Source organism: Hemiscyllium ocellatum, chromosome 7 (assembly GCF_020745735.1).
Source record: "Hemiscyllium ocellatum isolate sHemOce1 chromosome 7, sHemOce1.pat.X.cur, whole genome shotgun sequence".
Lineage (NCBI taxonomy): Eukaryota > Metazoa > Chordata > Chondrichthyes > Orectolobiformes > Hemiscylliidae > Hemiscyllium > Hemiscyllium ocellatum.
In genome coordinates, this window is record NC_083407.1 from 102729361 (window position 1) to 102744554 (window position 15194).

At 42.1% G+C, this 15194-nt stretch overlaps 1 protein-coding gene across 1 annotated transcript in view; it reads left to right on the top strand.

The window, feature by feature from the left end:
• The first annotated feature begins 4381 nt into the window (after positions 1-4381).
• The window catches only part of LOC132817656 (uncharacterized), a 63693-nt gene continuing 52880 nt past the window's right edge, over positions 4382-15194 (top strand). Inside the window, exons 1-3 of the mRNA XM_060828156.1 lie at positions 4382-4539; positions 10731-10862; positions 12252-12368. Coding sequence (XP_060684139.1) covers positions 4402-4539; positions 10731-10862; positions 12252-12368 — 387 coding nt within the window. The 5' untranslated portion in view covers positions 4382-4401. The remainder of the gene's footprint in view (positions 4540-10730; positions 10863-12251; positions 12369-15194) is intronic.

Here is a 15194-nt window from a genome sequence, read left to right on the forward strand (position 1 = left end):
GCATATTTCATTTCAAATAATATACTTTTGCATTGATAAAGTCCATCTGCTATTACAAAACCTGATTTATCTTTGGTTTAATCAGTCAGTGGATCTTATCAATATTCTTTTCTCAAATCAATTCTTGTAGCAAATTTTGATTCAGTACAATCTTTCAATCATAGAATTGTAAATGGACCTTTTATTACCACTGAAGAAGGGCTCATGCTGAGTTCCTGAAGAAGGTTTCATGTTCGAAACATCAATTCTCCTGCTCCTTTGATGCTGCCTGACCTGCTGCACTTTTCCAGCAACACATTTTCAGCTCTGATCTCCAGCATCTGCAGTCCTCACTTCCTCCTCTTTTATTACCACATTCACTTTGCCATAGTGAGGAAATAATCTCTACTCCTTAGGTGATCATTATAATTTCATGGGCTATCTGATTTTAATACAATTTCAATACAGTTACTAGCTGATGTACTTCTGCCCATTGTATCATTGGCTGGTATTTGAGCTGATTCCCATGTCCTCATTATAATTTTGCCTTTTAACAAGTGACAGTCAGGCATTGGTTCGGATTAAATTTCTGAGTAGACCAATAGATTTTTGTTTCTCAGTCCATGTTGCATTTCTATTAAAAGAGATGGGCTAAAATTGTTGCCCTCCTTCTCATTTTACAGAAGTTTTCAACGGTTGTGTCAGATCATTGAATTTTCAAGTCATCTCCCATTTTTTTATGGCTTCCTCCTCTTTTTATCCAACTCTGAGCCTGAGATCTAGTCACAACACAGGAAACAGCCCAGGATGTGCTTCCAAGAGCATCTCAGTTCCCTTTACTTCCACTGGTTATTCCATTAGCCTCAGTGAGGCCAATATTTTTGAATGAGCCAGGATAGTGTCCTGTATAAAATCAATTTCTTCTAAAGGTACTTGTTTTTACTGCTCCAACTACGTCTTTTCCATTTTCTAATTCAGTCTTTAATCTAATTCTGTATCATGGCACCATTTTGTATCACCTCCATTTTTATGTTCATTTAATATTTTTCTTCATTAACCCTCTCATAGACAAACAGCAACCTCAGCCAGTATTATTGACTGACTTTCTCCATTACTTCTCAATAATTTTTATTGATTTACCTCCAGATGAATAAGGAACGATCTCTACCATTTTATTTTAAAAAAAACAAGCTCAAGCGGTCTGATTCTCAATTGCCAAAGAATAGTTTTCTTGATTGTCCTGACTCATCTCTTCCATTTACCTTCCAGCTATTGGCATTAGTATGGTCATTCCTATTACAATGAAAAGATGTCATATTCTAAATCTCTTCTCAGCTCGAGCATTTCTTGCTGATCATTTTGGAATCTTTCAGTTTGACTCCTTGGTGACACAAATGCTGAGCATTCAGTTTAATCATCTTTAAAAGATCAAGCCTTTATGTCCACTTTCACCTTACCTGCTCAGTTTTTCAGTTTACTCTTAGCCAAAGATGTTAAATAATCCACTGACATGTCTTCTACCTCCAGAAAAGTTTTAGCAATATTCAAAGCCATTTTGAAATTCCAAACGGTGTAATTATACGTCAAACCAATCTCCCTGCTTTATGTCTGGTACCTACAAATGAATGTTTGCCAACTTTCACTCTCTCTTAAAGGTACAGTGCATACCTTCAACTTCATCACACATCATTTTGATGGTCTCTGTGGAAAGCAATAGGTTGATCTTCTCGAAGTGTCGCTAGATACAAAATGTTAACTCTGTTTCTCTCTCCACAGGTGCTGCCAGACCTGCTGAGTTTCTCCAGCAGTTTCTGCTTTTGTTTCAGATATGGAGTATCTGCAGTCCATTTTATGTTCGTTAAGCTATCAGCCTTAGTTTCCAGCTTTCTACCTCCTCCTTTCCTGAAACAACTACATTTATTATTTTCTGGTCTTCTGGACCTGTCCAGCAAGCTTGCTATATTATAACCAGTGCATCGACTACCTCAGCAGCCACTTTTAAGACCAATAGGTGCAAGTTTATCAGCACCAGGGGACGTCTCAGTCTTTAGCTCAAATTAGTTTGCCAGTATCCCAATCTGTTATGCCTTTAATTAAGTTCACCCCCATCCCCTTAGGAGTTTATAAGGCAGCAAGAGGTCATAGGAAATACATGCAGCAGTGCAAACAGTAACTGTGATCTATTTCCTTTTCAATGCAGGAACATAAACAGAGCTTGGATTTGTCGCAGTCTGAATTTTTACGCAAAGGTTCATTAAGTGATGAAGACGATGAATTCCTCATGTCACTGAAATCTTATAAGGTAATTATGGGACTGAGGTGCATTCCACACCAGCAGCAATGATAGAAAGACAGAGAGGAAGGTGTCAGTCATGTGTATTGAGGGTTGGACGCTAGTGATAATGTGTAGTCATTTGTACTTTCACAGGGCCAATTGGTTTATTATGAACCGTCCCATATTAAGCAGGTCATTCTAACATGAGGAAAATCTTCTTCTACCGTTTTTGAGAGCTGTAGTGAAAGGTTTTATCAAAAGGTTCATTTGTTCCCATTGACTGTTCCTTGCCCAGTCAATGGTGACCCATTCACACTGGCAATCATGCAAAGGTCACAATGACTGCCCTTCTTAATGCAAGAGGAGATGCAGAGAAACCAGAAAAAATATGCAATCTGTTTCCAATAACTCACAACTTTCTATTTTTATGCAGAAATATACAAAAGGAAAAGATACGTTGAACACGAGAGGCAGTCGGTCAGTCGCATCATTTTTAGGTTTAGTCTCTGACTCCGAAAGAGGACAAGCGACAGAAAGTCTCATCGATTTGTTCGGTTCTGAGGTATACGCAGCATTGCTTAAAGCTGGGGTATATCTGGGTGTGGTAGATCAGATTATGTTCCTGGTCGAGCCATTGGGAGGACGGGAATAATGATTTGAAGAAATGCGTTGAAACTCAGTACATTGGCCAGTGGAGGAGGAAGCTGCCACCCTCCCTCAGTGTGGCCTCCACTACTTCAGACCAGCAACAATGCGGTTGACTCTTAACTGTCAGCAATATTGTGAGGCTGAATGTACCTAATTGGTTCTTTAAGGTTTGATCAAATCAAATACAAAAGGAAAACGTGCACTTCAATACACAGCAAATTTATGACTTCATCAACCTAATAGATACGAGCTAATGAGCCAAATGAATTGGCTTAAACTATACATATGCAAACTAATGAGAAAATCTATAAGCTGAAACTATAACATTTGCAAACTAATGAGACTCATTGCCTTTGGCTCAGTGGGTGGTTGAAGGTGGAACTTAGAGGTCTATCTCTGATTCGATTGCACTGGTCCCTTGAACCCCAGTCCGATGGTGAAAGGTCACTGAGTGGAGAGAAGTCTCCATTATTAATCCTGTTCTGAATCTAATGTTAAGTGCTATGTTAGCATTTCTCAGTACTTTCTCAGGCCTTTCACTCAGCACAAAACAAGTTGAAAACCCCTTCCAGATGGCATGGCAATATTCTGGTTCCCATCCAAGGGCTCTTGTGTTGCAGTGGTAGAATCCCTACCTCTGGAGCAGGAGGCCCTGATTCAAATCCATCTGTTCCGAAAGTGAATAATAACATCACTGATCAGGTCGATAAGGGAAACATCTGATTCCCACCCAACCAAGCTCCTGCTGGTTCCTCAACCAAAACAGGCTGCTTTCCATGTAATTTTCCACTTCCTGCAGTTACTGACAGTCATGTCTCATTAACTATGAACGATCAGGTTTGGAGATGCCATTTTTTTACACCCAGCACTAGTCCAGCACCCCACTCAGTTGGCCAGGGATGGACCAGAAATACTGGCCTTACCAGTGATGTTAATGTCTCCTGAATAAATTCAAACAAATCACTGACAATGTTAACCATGAAATGGTGACTTACAGAAATCAATGACTGATCAAGTCTGGAAACTGCTGTAATTGTCACAGGCAGTCTGCGCTACTTAATCATGATCTAGAGTCCTTGTTAAGTAAGTTGTATCCTCTACTTTGTCTTAGCAAGGTTCTTCAGAAATCATTTTATTCCTTGAAGTAAAATAGTTCCCCAATAATTGCCTCTAACCTAAAATGAAACCAAACCATTTCAGCCAAACCCAGAGACTCATTTGATCATATGTGTCAGAATTTTATTTTGCAAACTTCTTGGACTCATGACCACTTCTCCACTTATTACTTTGGTCCAATGCTTATCACTAATTTTGGATTAGATCTTAGTTTCTAGTCCTCTAGGACTGACATTAAAGTATCAGTCAGAATAGCTCCAGCCCCAAACAGTATGAACAGCTCCTGAAGAAAAGCCACTTCTGCCTGATCATTGCTGAAATCTTTCTGCTTCTGATTACAGAAAGCAGCACCAGCATCCAAATCAAATGTGCATCTCGAGGGAATGAGTGAACAAAGAAATGTAAGTTCAAAAAGTGAGGTACAGCCTGATCGAGGGATAGAAATTGCCATTTCGTACCTCCACGATTTACATCAGCTGAAATCAGAAATAAGTGAAGGAGAGCGTGAGCAATTGGACAAGGTAAGTGATATGGATTAAAAATTAAATAATTATCATGAAAGTGTAGTGGTCTGGTGTATACTGTGCCCTGCAGATCTTTTCTGCCCTGGCTGTGACTCTGAAGGGTCTTTTTTTTTTAATGACAATAACTCTGATTAATTCATACCATAGAGTCAGAGATGTGCAGCATGGAAACAGACCCTTCAGTGCAACTCATCCATGCCAACCAGATATCTCAAATTAATCTGGTCCCATTTACTAGCATTTGGCCCATATCCCTCTGAACCCTTTCTATTCATATACCCATCCAGATGCCTTTAAATGCTGTCATTGTACCAGTCTCCACCACTTCCTGTGGCAGCTCATTCCATATACACATCACTCTCTGTGTGAAAAACTTGCTCCTTAGGTACCTTTTAAATCAATACCCTTTAGTTCTGGACTGGCCCAACCCTGGAAAAAAAACCTTGTCCATTTATCCTATCCATGCCCCTCATGATTTTATAAACCTCTATAGGGTCACCCTTCAGTTTTCGATGTTTCAGGTAAAACAGCCCCAGCCTATTCAGCCTCTCCCAATAGGGCAAACTCTCCAACCCTGGCAATATCCTTGTAAATCTTTTCTGAACCTTTTCCAATTTCACAACATCCTTCTGATAGGAGGGAGACCAGAAATGCATATAATATTGCAAAAGTGGCCTAACCAATGTCCTAACTATAAACCAGCCGCAACATGATTTATTGTGATAAATAAAATCTCCCAGAGTCACAGCTCAGTCAGAAAAGATCTGCAGAACACACTATGTACCAAACCACTCCACTGTCAGAAAGGAAAGCATGCCGAAAGCCTTCACTATCCAATCTACTTGAAACTCCATTTTTGAGGAACTATGAACCTGCACTCTAAGGTCTCTTTGTTCAGCAACACTCCACCGGACCTTACAAGTATAAAGGTCCTGTTATATAAATTACAAAAGGTCATGGACCCAGCACCGATCCTTGTTGCTTACCCGGGTCACAAGTCTACAATCTGAAAGGCAACCCACCACCACCACCCTCTGACTTCTCCCTTTGAGCCAGTTCTGTATCCATATTGGCTAGTTATCCCTCTATTCCACATGATCTAGCCTTGCTAACCAGTCTACCATGAGGAACCTTGACAAATGTCTTACTGAAGTCCATGTAGATCACATCCACCACTCTGCCCTCATCAATCTTCTTTGTTCCTACTTCAAAAAGCTCAATCAAGTTCATGAGACATGATTTCCAATGCATAAAGCTGTGTTGATTATCCCTAATCAGTCCTTGCCTCTCCAAATATATGTAGATTCTGTTCCTCAGGATTCCCTCCAAAAACTTGCCCACCACTGACGTCAGGCTCACTGGTCTACAGTTCCCTGTCTTGTCCTTACCACCTTTCTTAAATAGTAGCACCATGTTAGGCAACCTTCAGTCTTCCAGTACCCCACCTGTAACTATCGATGATACAAATATCTGAGCAAGAGGCCCAGCAATCAATTCCCTAGCTTCCTACAGAGTTCTAAGGCACACCTGACCAGATCCTGGGGATTTATCCACCTTTATTCACTTTAAGACATCTAGCACCTCATCCTCTGTAATATGAACATTTTTCAAGATGTTGCCATTTATCTCCCCAAGTTTTCCAGCATTCATATCCATCTCCAAACGGAACACTGATGCAAAATACTCATTTTGTATCTTCCCCCATCTCCTATAGTTCCACACATAGGCAGCCTTGCTGATCTTTGAGGAGCCCTTATCTTGCCCTAGTTACCCTTTGTCTTTAATGTATTTGTAAAATCCCTTTGGATTCTCCTTAACCCTATTTGCCAAAGCTATTTCATGTCCCTTTTTTGCACTCCTGACTTCCCTCCTGAAGTATCCCCTCACTGCGTTTATACCCTTCTAGGGAATCACTCGGTCCCTGCTGTCTGTACCTGACAGATGTTTCCTTCTCCTTCTTGACCAAACCTTCAATTTCTCTCGTCATCCAGCATTCCCTACACCGACCGGCCTTTCCTTTCACCCTAACATCAATATACTGTCTCTGGACCCTTGTTGTCTCATTTTTGAAGGCTTCCCAATTTCTAACCATCCCTTTACCTACAAACATCTGCCTCCAATCAATTTTTGAAAGACCTTGCCCATACCATCAAAATTCCTCCAGTTTAGAACTTACACTGATAGATCCTATCTGTTCTTTTCCATCACTATTTTAAAACTAAAAATCACACAACACCAGGTTATAGTCCAACAGGTTTAATTGGAAGCACACTAGCTTTCGGAGCGACGCTCCTTCATCAGGTGGTTGTGGAGGGTTCAATCGTAACACAGAATTTATAGCAAAAATTTGCAGTGTGATGTAACTGAAATTATACATTGAAAAATTGATTATCTGTTAAGCCTTTCATCTGTTAGAATACAGTGATAGTTTCACTTCTTTCATGTTTTTAAAAGTTGCATTCTCGGGTTAACTATTAACAATGGTGATAGCTAGACAATATGTTGAAGGTGTTAGCCCCCTGTGTTCTCTGTCTATGACCTGATGTTTAGATTGATTCTAATCTAAAAAGTGAGATAACAGTGTTTCACATAAAATCATTCAGTTTTTGAGCTCAGAGTTCTACGTGAATGTATGCAGTTCTTGAGCAAAGTGCAATGTAACTCTGCAAGTACAAATTCACCCCACAAAATATATGTCTGCATGTGGGTCTTTGTCTGTCTGTGTGTGTGTGTCTGTCTGGGGTGTGGGGTTGTGTGGGTGTGTGTGTGTGTGTGTGTGTGTGTGTGTGTGTGTGTATAGTGGGTGCAGAGTGTCTTACGTCTGTGAGGGGATGCATGTGTGAGTGTATGAGTGTGGGAGTGTGTGTATCAAAAGGGTGTGTGTAGGTGTCTGTGTGTGCGTCTATGTGTACCTGTGTTCGTGTGTATGTGAGAGTGTGTGTGTGTAGGAAAATCTGTGTGTGTGTGTAATGCAATGGTGATCACCTGTAATGTGATGTGAACCCAAGGTCCCAGTTGAGGTCCTCCCTATGGGTACCAAACTTAGTTATCAGTCTCTGCTCGGCTACTTTCCTCTGCTGCCTGTCCCAAAGTCCACCTTAAAACTAGTAGAATTATCGTCATTGGCCATAAAGTGCTCCCCCACTGACATCTCAGTCACTTACACTGCATTATTTCCAAAGAGTCCGTCAAGTTTTGCACCTTTTCTAGTACATCCAGATATTGAATCAGAAAATTTTCTACCACACACTTAACAAATTCCTCTCCATCTAAACCCTTAACATTATGGCAGTCCCAGTCTATGTTTGGAAAGTTAAAATCCCTACCATTACCACCCTATTCTTTTAATAGATAACTGAGATCTCCTTACAAATTTGTTTCTCAATTTCCCGCTGACCATTGGGGTGGGGGTCTATAGTACAATCCCAATAATGTGATCATCCCTTTCTTGTTTCTCAGTTCCATCCAAATAACTTCTCTGGACATATTCCCAGGAATATCTTCTCTAAGTACAGCTGGATTGTTATCCTTTATCAAAAACACCACTGCCCCTTCTCTCTTAGAGTCAGAGTCATAGAGACGTACAGCACGGAAACAGACGCTTCAGCCCAACTCGTCCATGCCTACCAGGTTTAGGGTGAGAGGGGAAAGACGTAAAAGAGACCTAAGGGGCAACTTTTTCATGCATAGGTACGTGTATAGAATGAGTTGCCAAATGATGTGGTGGAGGCTGATACAATTGCAACATTTAAAAGGCATTTGGACCAGATATCCCAACCCAATCTCGTCCCACCTGCTAGCACCAGGCCCATATCCCTCCAAACCCTTCCTATTCATATACCCATCCAAATGCCTTTTAAATGTTGCAATTCTACCAGCCTCCACTACTTCCTCTGGCAACTCATTCTAGGCACGTACCACCCTCTGCATGAAAAAGTTGCCCCTTAGGTCTCTTTTACGTCTTTCCCCTCTCACCCTAAACCTATATCCTCTAGTTCTGGACTCCCCCACCCCAGGGAAAAGACTTTGTCTATTTACCCTATCCATTACTGTCATAATTTTGTAAACCTCTATAAGGTCACCCCTCAGCCTCCACTGCAGGGAAAACAACCCCAGCCTGTTCAGCCTCTCCCTATAGCTCAAATCCTCTAACATCCTTAAATCTTTTCTGAGCCCTTTCAAGTTTCACAATATCTTTCTGATACGAAGGAGACCAGAATTGCAACCCTTTCTATTCTTTCTATAGCATTTGTATCCTGGAACACTAACCTGACAATCCCTGAGCCATGTCTCTGTAATTGCTCTGATATGCAAGTCCCATGTTCTTGATCGTACCTTGAGTTCATCTGCCTTCCCTGTTAGGCCTCTTGCTTTGAAATAAATGAAGTTTAATTTACTTCATTCTCTGCTTTGTTCCTACCTGCCCTGACTGTTTGACTTCTGCTTTTCTCTATTGTACCAATCCCAGACTGATCTCTTTCCTCACTATCTCTCTGGGTCCCATGGCCCCACCTTACTAGTTTAAATCCTCCCGAGCAGCTCTAGCAAATCTCCCTGCCAGCATATTAGTCCCCTTCCAATTCAGGTGCAATCCATCCTTCTTGTACAAGTCACTTCTACCCCAGAAGAGATTTCAATGATCCAAAAATGTGAATCCTTCTCCCATACGCCAGTTCCACAGCCACACATTCATCTGCACTGTTCTCCTTTTCCTGGCCTCCCTAGCTCTTAGCATTGGGAGTAATCCAGATATTACTACCCTCGAGGGCCTCCTTGTTAAATTCCTGCCTAATTCTCTCTATTCTCCCTTCAGAACCTCATCCTTTTCCCTTCCTATGTCATTAGTTCCAATGTGTACAATGGCCTCCTGCTGGTCCCTCTCCCCTTTGAGAATTTTTTGCACTCTCTCCAAATTATCCTTGATCCTGGCACCAGGGAGGCAACACACCATTCTGATTTCTCACTGTACCTGGCTGTATCTGTGGTTTTTCTCCCTTCCTTTAACTGCCATCCATCACACCCTCTAGCTCCTGTAAATTCCTCTTTGCCTCTAACTGTCGCTCCAACCGACCCATGTGATCTGATAGGATTCACAAGCACACATGCTGACTGCAGACATAACTCAGCAGTAACAAGGACATTCTCCCTAATCTCCCACATCCCACAGGAAGACCACACCACTCTCCTGAAGGCCATCTTTGTACCTTAACAATCTACAGACCCAGAAAATAGCACAGTCTTACTGCTCTCAAAACACTGCTCTCAGCTAACTCAGAACCTATGTTTCATATTTTTACATTTTAATCAAAAAACTGATCTCGATAAAACATGGAACCAAAAAGAACCCTCTGTACTTACTATTAAAAAAAGATAGCAAGGTTAAACTTAAAAACCGTGCACTTATCTGTTCCTGTGCTGTGAGCTCTCTCACACAAGTTCCTCCAAGGTCAGCTGTGAGTTTTGTATTTTATTTGTTCATTTTCCTTAGAGACACTCTGATGTCCAGAAATAGTTGAACTCAAATGCAGTAGCTGTGCAGATTCACTGCTGTGTCAGACAGCACTGTCGGGCTCTCTCTCTCTCTCTCTCTCTCTCTCTCCATCTCGGTCTGTTCTGTCTCTGTCTCTCCGTCTCTCCCTCTCTCTGGCCAGGTAGTCTTTGGCTTTGTTCCCTTCCTCCTGTTTAAAATGCCGTTGTTTTGATCTTTTCTTTTCCCCAAAGTCCAAAACAATTGCAACAGCTTCTCAAACAGGAATTGCTGCTCCTGGAATTTGAGGAAATCAGCTCCAACACCTGAAATACCTCCAAAACAGAGCTGCTCTTACAGCCACCATTATTCCCATTCCTCCACCTTGGATGACCCGGAATCACAGATAAAACTTTGCATGTATTATTTCTCCATCATTAACAATCAGGTCATTCTATCCACTAGACAAACCTCCACTTAATTCCTGCAAGAAATCTAATGAACTAATTTACAAAAGGCTCATATGTTCAGTGAATGTTCATTCCCGGGTAACTAATGAATCACCTGTATGGTATATATGATCATGGCTCAGCAGTTACTATTATTTGCTATTCTGTGATCTATTAATGTGACCTCAATCTCAAGGGTCTGCCTTGTTCAGTGTCACGGCAGAGAAAAATCTTCGGAGCATTGCTGAAAATAATCAAATCTTTCTTTTTAGCAAGATTCAGAAACGCTGTCCCACCTGACTTCAACTGTGCCTTCAGGATCATCACTTTCAAGCTTGGAGACTGACTTTGACTTTGAGCAATATAAAACATCTCATACATCCCCATCTTTGAAATTCTATGAGGTAATTACTGATCGATACTAAACTGGGGGCACAACCTGATGTGGTCCACCATGAAGATAGTAATTGGCAGGAAGAGGGCAGTGATCCTGTCTGTATTAAAAGCTGGGGGCTCAGTGCAGATGCATCATGGTTTTGTGAGTACACAGTGCACTGTGTCCTAGGTTTGGTTTGGTTCTGGGGATTATCTTCTTTTCTGTTTGGTGAAGTGTGCTGTATTCAAGATGTCTCAGTCCGACTGTAGTCAATGGTGAATGGAGATGGCAGATGAGAGACCTGGGCGTTTGATAAACCCAATCTCCCCGCCCCTCCCCTCCGAAATGGGTAATGGAGGGTCCCAGGCACACACTGTGTAAGCCTCTTGTCGTTGTCTCAGGCCGTGTGAGTGTCACAGATGAGGCAGGCGGCCAGCTCCACCTGAGCTGCTCTTCACTGGCAAACTTCAAGGAGGGCACCTGATTGTGGGTATCCATGATGCCCCCATGAAGATAGTCAGCACCAGCTGAGGGGAGGTGTAACTGTGTGAGATTAGGAATCGAGTAGACATGAGTTGGTGATTCCTTTCCCAGGGAGTGGTCAACCTCTCAAACACATTGCCAGCTTATGGGTCAGACACTCACTCTCTCTGCTCACTGAACCTCTTCTAAACTTGGAACACACTCACAGTGGTAACTGTCTTTGGGAAGTAACATGTGATCTCCTGGGTCTGGTATTTACCTCTGGGAGAGGGTCGGAGAGGAATTTGACTGAGTATTTATTTGGTAAAAACAAGGGCTGCCGATGATGGAAACCAGATTCTAGACGGGAGTGGTGCTGGAAAAGCACAGCAGTTCAGGCAGCATCCGAGGAGGGGATGAAAATACTGGATGGGAGTGGACACAGGGTGCATCTGTCTTGATGTTTCCAGCCATCACTGATGGGAGTTTCACATCTGTTTCATGACAGACCAATTGTTTTTTCCGGCCTTGCTGTCAATTTCCTTTGTCGGTGCATTCTGACTTCAGATGTCTCTACTGGGATGAGAAATGTCATTGACATCTTATTAGGAGCACTAAGATAGGGGGCAGTCATTCCTGCCTTGTCCCTTTACTAGCTAAAAATCTGTTTCTATCACCGTTGATGATGCTCAAACCTCCATTCAATTCTTGCAAGAAATCTAATGAACTAATTTACAAAAGATTCACATGTTCACAGTGAATACTCATTACCAGGTAACGAGTGAATAACCTGCATCATACATTTGATGATGTTTCAGTAGCTACTATGACCATTCTGTGATCTATTAATGTGACCTCAGTCTCAAGGGTCTACCTCACTTAGTGTCGGAGGCAGTGTCAAGGAAGAGAAAACTCTATGGAGCATTGCTGAAAATAATCAAACCTTTCTATTTAGCTCGATGCAGGTATGATGTCCAACCTGTCATCTTTGCAATCATCGCGTTCAAGTCGGGAGACTGACGTGGAGAAAGGCAAAATAGGTCACGCATCCCCATCATTGACATCCTACAAGGTAATTACTGATCGATACTAAACTGGAGCACAACCTGATGTGGTCCACCATGAAGACAGGAATTGGCAGGAAGAGGGCAGTGATCCTGTCTGTATTAAAAGCTGGGGGCTCAGTGCAGATGCATCATGGTTTTATGAGTACACAGTGCACTGAGTTGATTTGTATCCTGGGTTTGGTTTTGGAGAGTTTCCTTTTTGTTTTGTTTGTTTGATGAAGTTTGATCTATTCACGATGTCTGTCTGTTGCCAGTGATGAATGGAGATGGTAAATGACAGACACGGATGTCTGATAACCCCAACACCACTTCCCCACCCCACACCCACCTCCGAAATGGGTAACAGAGGGGCTCATGCACCCACTGCATAAACCTCATTGTCTCATGTCATGTGAATATTAGAGATGAGGCAGACAGTCAGCTCGACATGAACTGCTCATGTAATAAAACATTTGATACTCTCTGAGGGAAGAAATTCCTCCTCATTTCCGTCCTGAATGGATGACCCCTTTGTCTGAGATTTTGTATCTGGTCCTCGATGCTCCCACAAGGAGAAACAACCCCTGTGCATTTCCCCGATCAAGTCATCAAAGGTTGGCCCAGGGGAAACTTCTTCATTATACATTGAAAAAGATGATGTCAGAAGCATTGGCAGGTCAGGCAGCAACTAGGAAATGAGAGAGAGGGTGAAAAGAAACAGTAAAATTGGTGAATGAAACATACTGGTCTGACTCGCCTTGTATACTTCAAAATGAAATCCAGGATGTTCATTTCGAAGTATTACTGCTTTTTTTCTTTTGGACTGGAAAGACTGAAAAATAAAAGTTACATTTGACTAATCTCGACCCACGTCCCCTTCTCTTTCTTTCTGCACTTAAGGAACAGACTGTGTGTCTTGTGGAACAGTGATTCATGTCTAATTCTGAGGCAGGCGATTCAGGTCCAACCCCTCCCATTGATGGCCAAAAAAATGAGTTGTCAACCTCCAAACCTTTCCAATGTGTCCAAGTGAAATGCAGGCACAGAAGCAGACCATTCAGACCGATCAGGTCTGCTCTGCCAGTCAATAAGATCATGGCTGAACAGATCATCCTCAACTCCTGCCTATTCCCCATACTAATTAATAATCTGTTCACATCAGTCTTCAATTTGTTTCACAATCCAAGCTCTACATCCCTCTACTGTAAAAGAAATTGCACAGTTTCAATACTGCCTGAGAAAACCAATTCCTCCTCATCTCTGCCTTAATTCTGAGATTGTGCCCTCTGGTCCTGGACCCTCCCACATGGGAACCAACCTTTCCACACTTGCCGTATCAAGTGCCCAGAAGAACCTTCTGCCTTTCAATCAGATCTAATCTCATCCTTCAAAATTTCAAGGAGTACAGGCTCAGAAAATCCCTCCATATCCAGAATCAACCTCGCGAACCTTCTCTGGACTCTCCCCAATGCCAGTCGCTCTTTCCAAAACTGTTTGCAGTGTTCCAGCTGTGGTCTATGAATGGGGAGAATCCCTTGTTCAGCCACACTTGATGCGGAGTGACACCCCTTTAAGCTATAACCTCGGACTATTGTCAAGCAACCTATTTGCAGACAGAAACTAAGATATGGAAAACCAATGTGTCTTCCCTGCTTCACACCTCTGTAGATATTGGAGTTCCTCACACAGTAGCTTCTTAAATACAGTTAATCTTAACCAATTGGTGTTTCCCCTGCTTCAGGGTTCAAGCCACTCTCTGGGGAAAAGGAACTTTGCCTGAATTAATTGATTAGTTAGTGACGATCTGATACGAAGGCTGTCCATTGTCAGCCAGCACCACCCATTCAAACCAATTTTAAAGACCTTTCCAAATTCATCTCTGAGCTTCTTCTCATCCTGAGAAGACAGCCCCTGTGTTTTCCAACTTCTCTTATCGTTTAGGAGGCTGAACATGGACCTTTTTCCAATATCATCAATTCCCCTTCCGATGCCAATGGGGTCTTCTGGCTTCGAGGCAGAGAGTCACCTACTCACCCTCTGGGTGCCCATGATCAGTCACTTGTTTTTTCCTAGTGACGTGTCCAGCAGCACTTTTAAATGAGATTCTCAGGCAATAAATGTTGATAGAAATTCCACTGAATTTCAGAACTCCTCTTCAACCTTCCAGCAGCAGGTAAAAGTTGAAAGTTTATTATATTTTAGGAGGGCTTGACATCCTCAGTCACTAAAATAGTCTGCAAATCACACACTGAACAAATAGACTGAGACCACCCAATTTCCTACTTTATAAATTGTGTGTAAATAGGGTGTTTGAGGGTTACAAAGAAGTCAGGAAAGACCTAAAAAGAGAGCTCAGAAGAGCCAGGAGGAGACATGAGAAGTTGTTGGCGGATAGGATCAGGGTGTCAGGAATAAAAGAATGATGAGAGTAAGATTAGGGCCAATCAAGGATAGTAGTGGGAAGTTGTGTGTGGTGTCAGAGGAGATAGGGGAAGCACTAAATAAATATTTTTCGACAGTGTTCACCATAGAAATGAAAATGTTGGCGAGGAAGATACAGAGATACTTGCATCTAGACTAGAAGAGATTGAGGTTCACAAGGAAGAGGTATTAGAAATACTGCAGAGTGTGTGAAAATAGACAAGTCCTCTGGGCCGGATGGGATCTACAGGAATAGTGCCTGAGCACTGGAGGATAGCAAATGTGGTTCCCTTGTTCAAAAAGGGTAGTAGAGACAACTCTAGTAATTACAGACCAGTGAGTCTCACTTCAGTTGTTGGTAAAGTGTTGGAAAAGGTTATAAGAGATAAGATTTATAACCATCTAGAAAAGAATAATCTGTTCAGAGACAA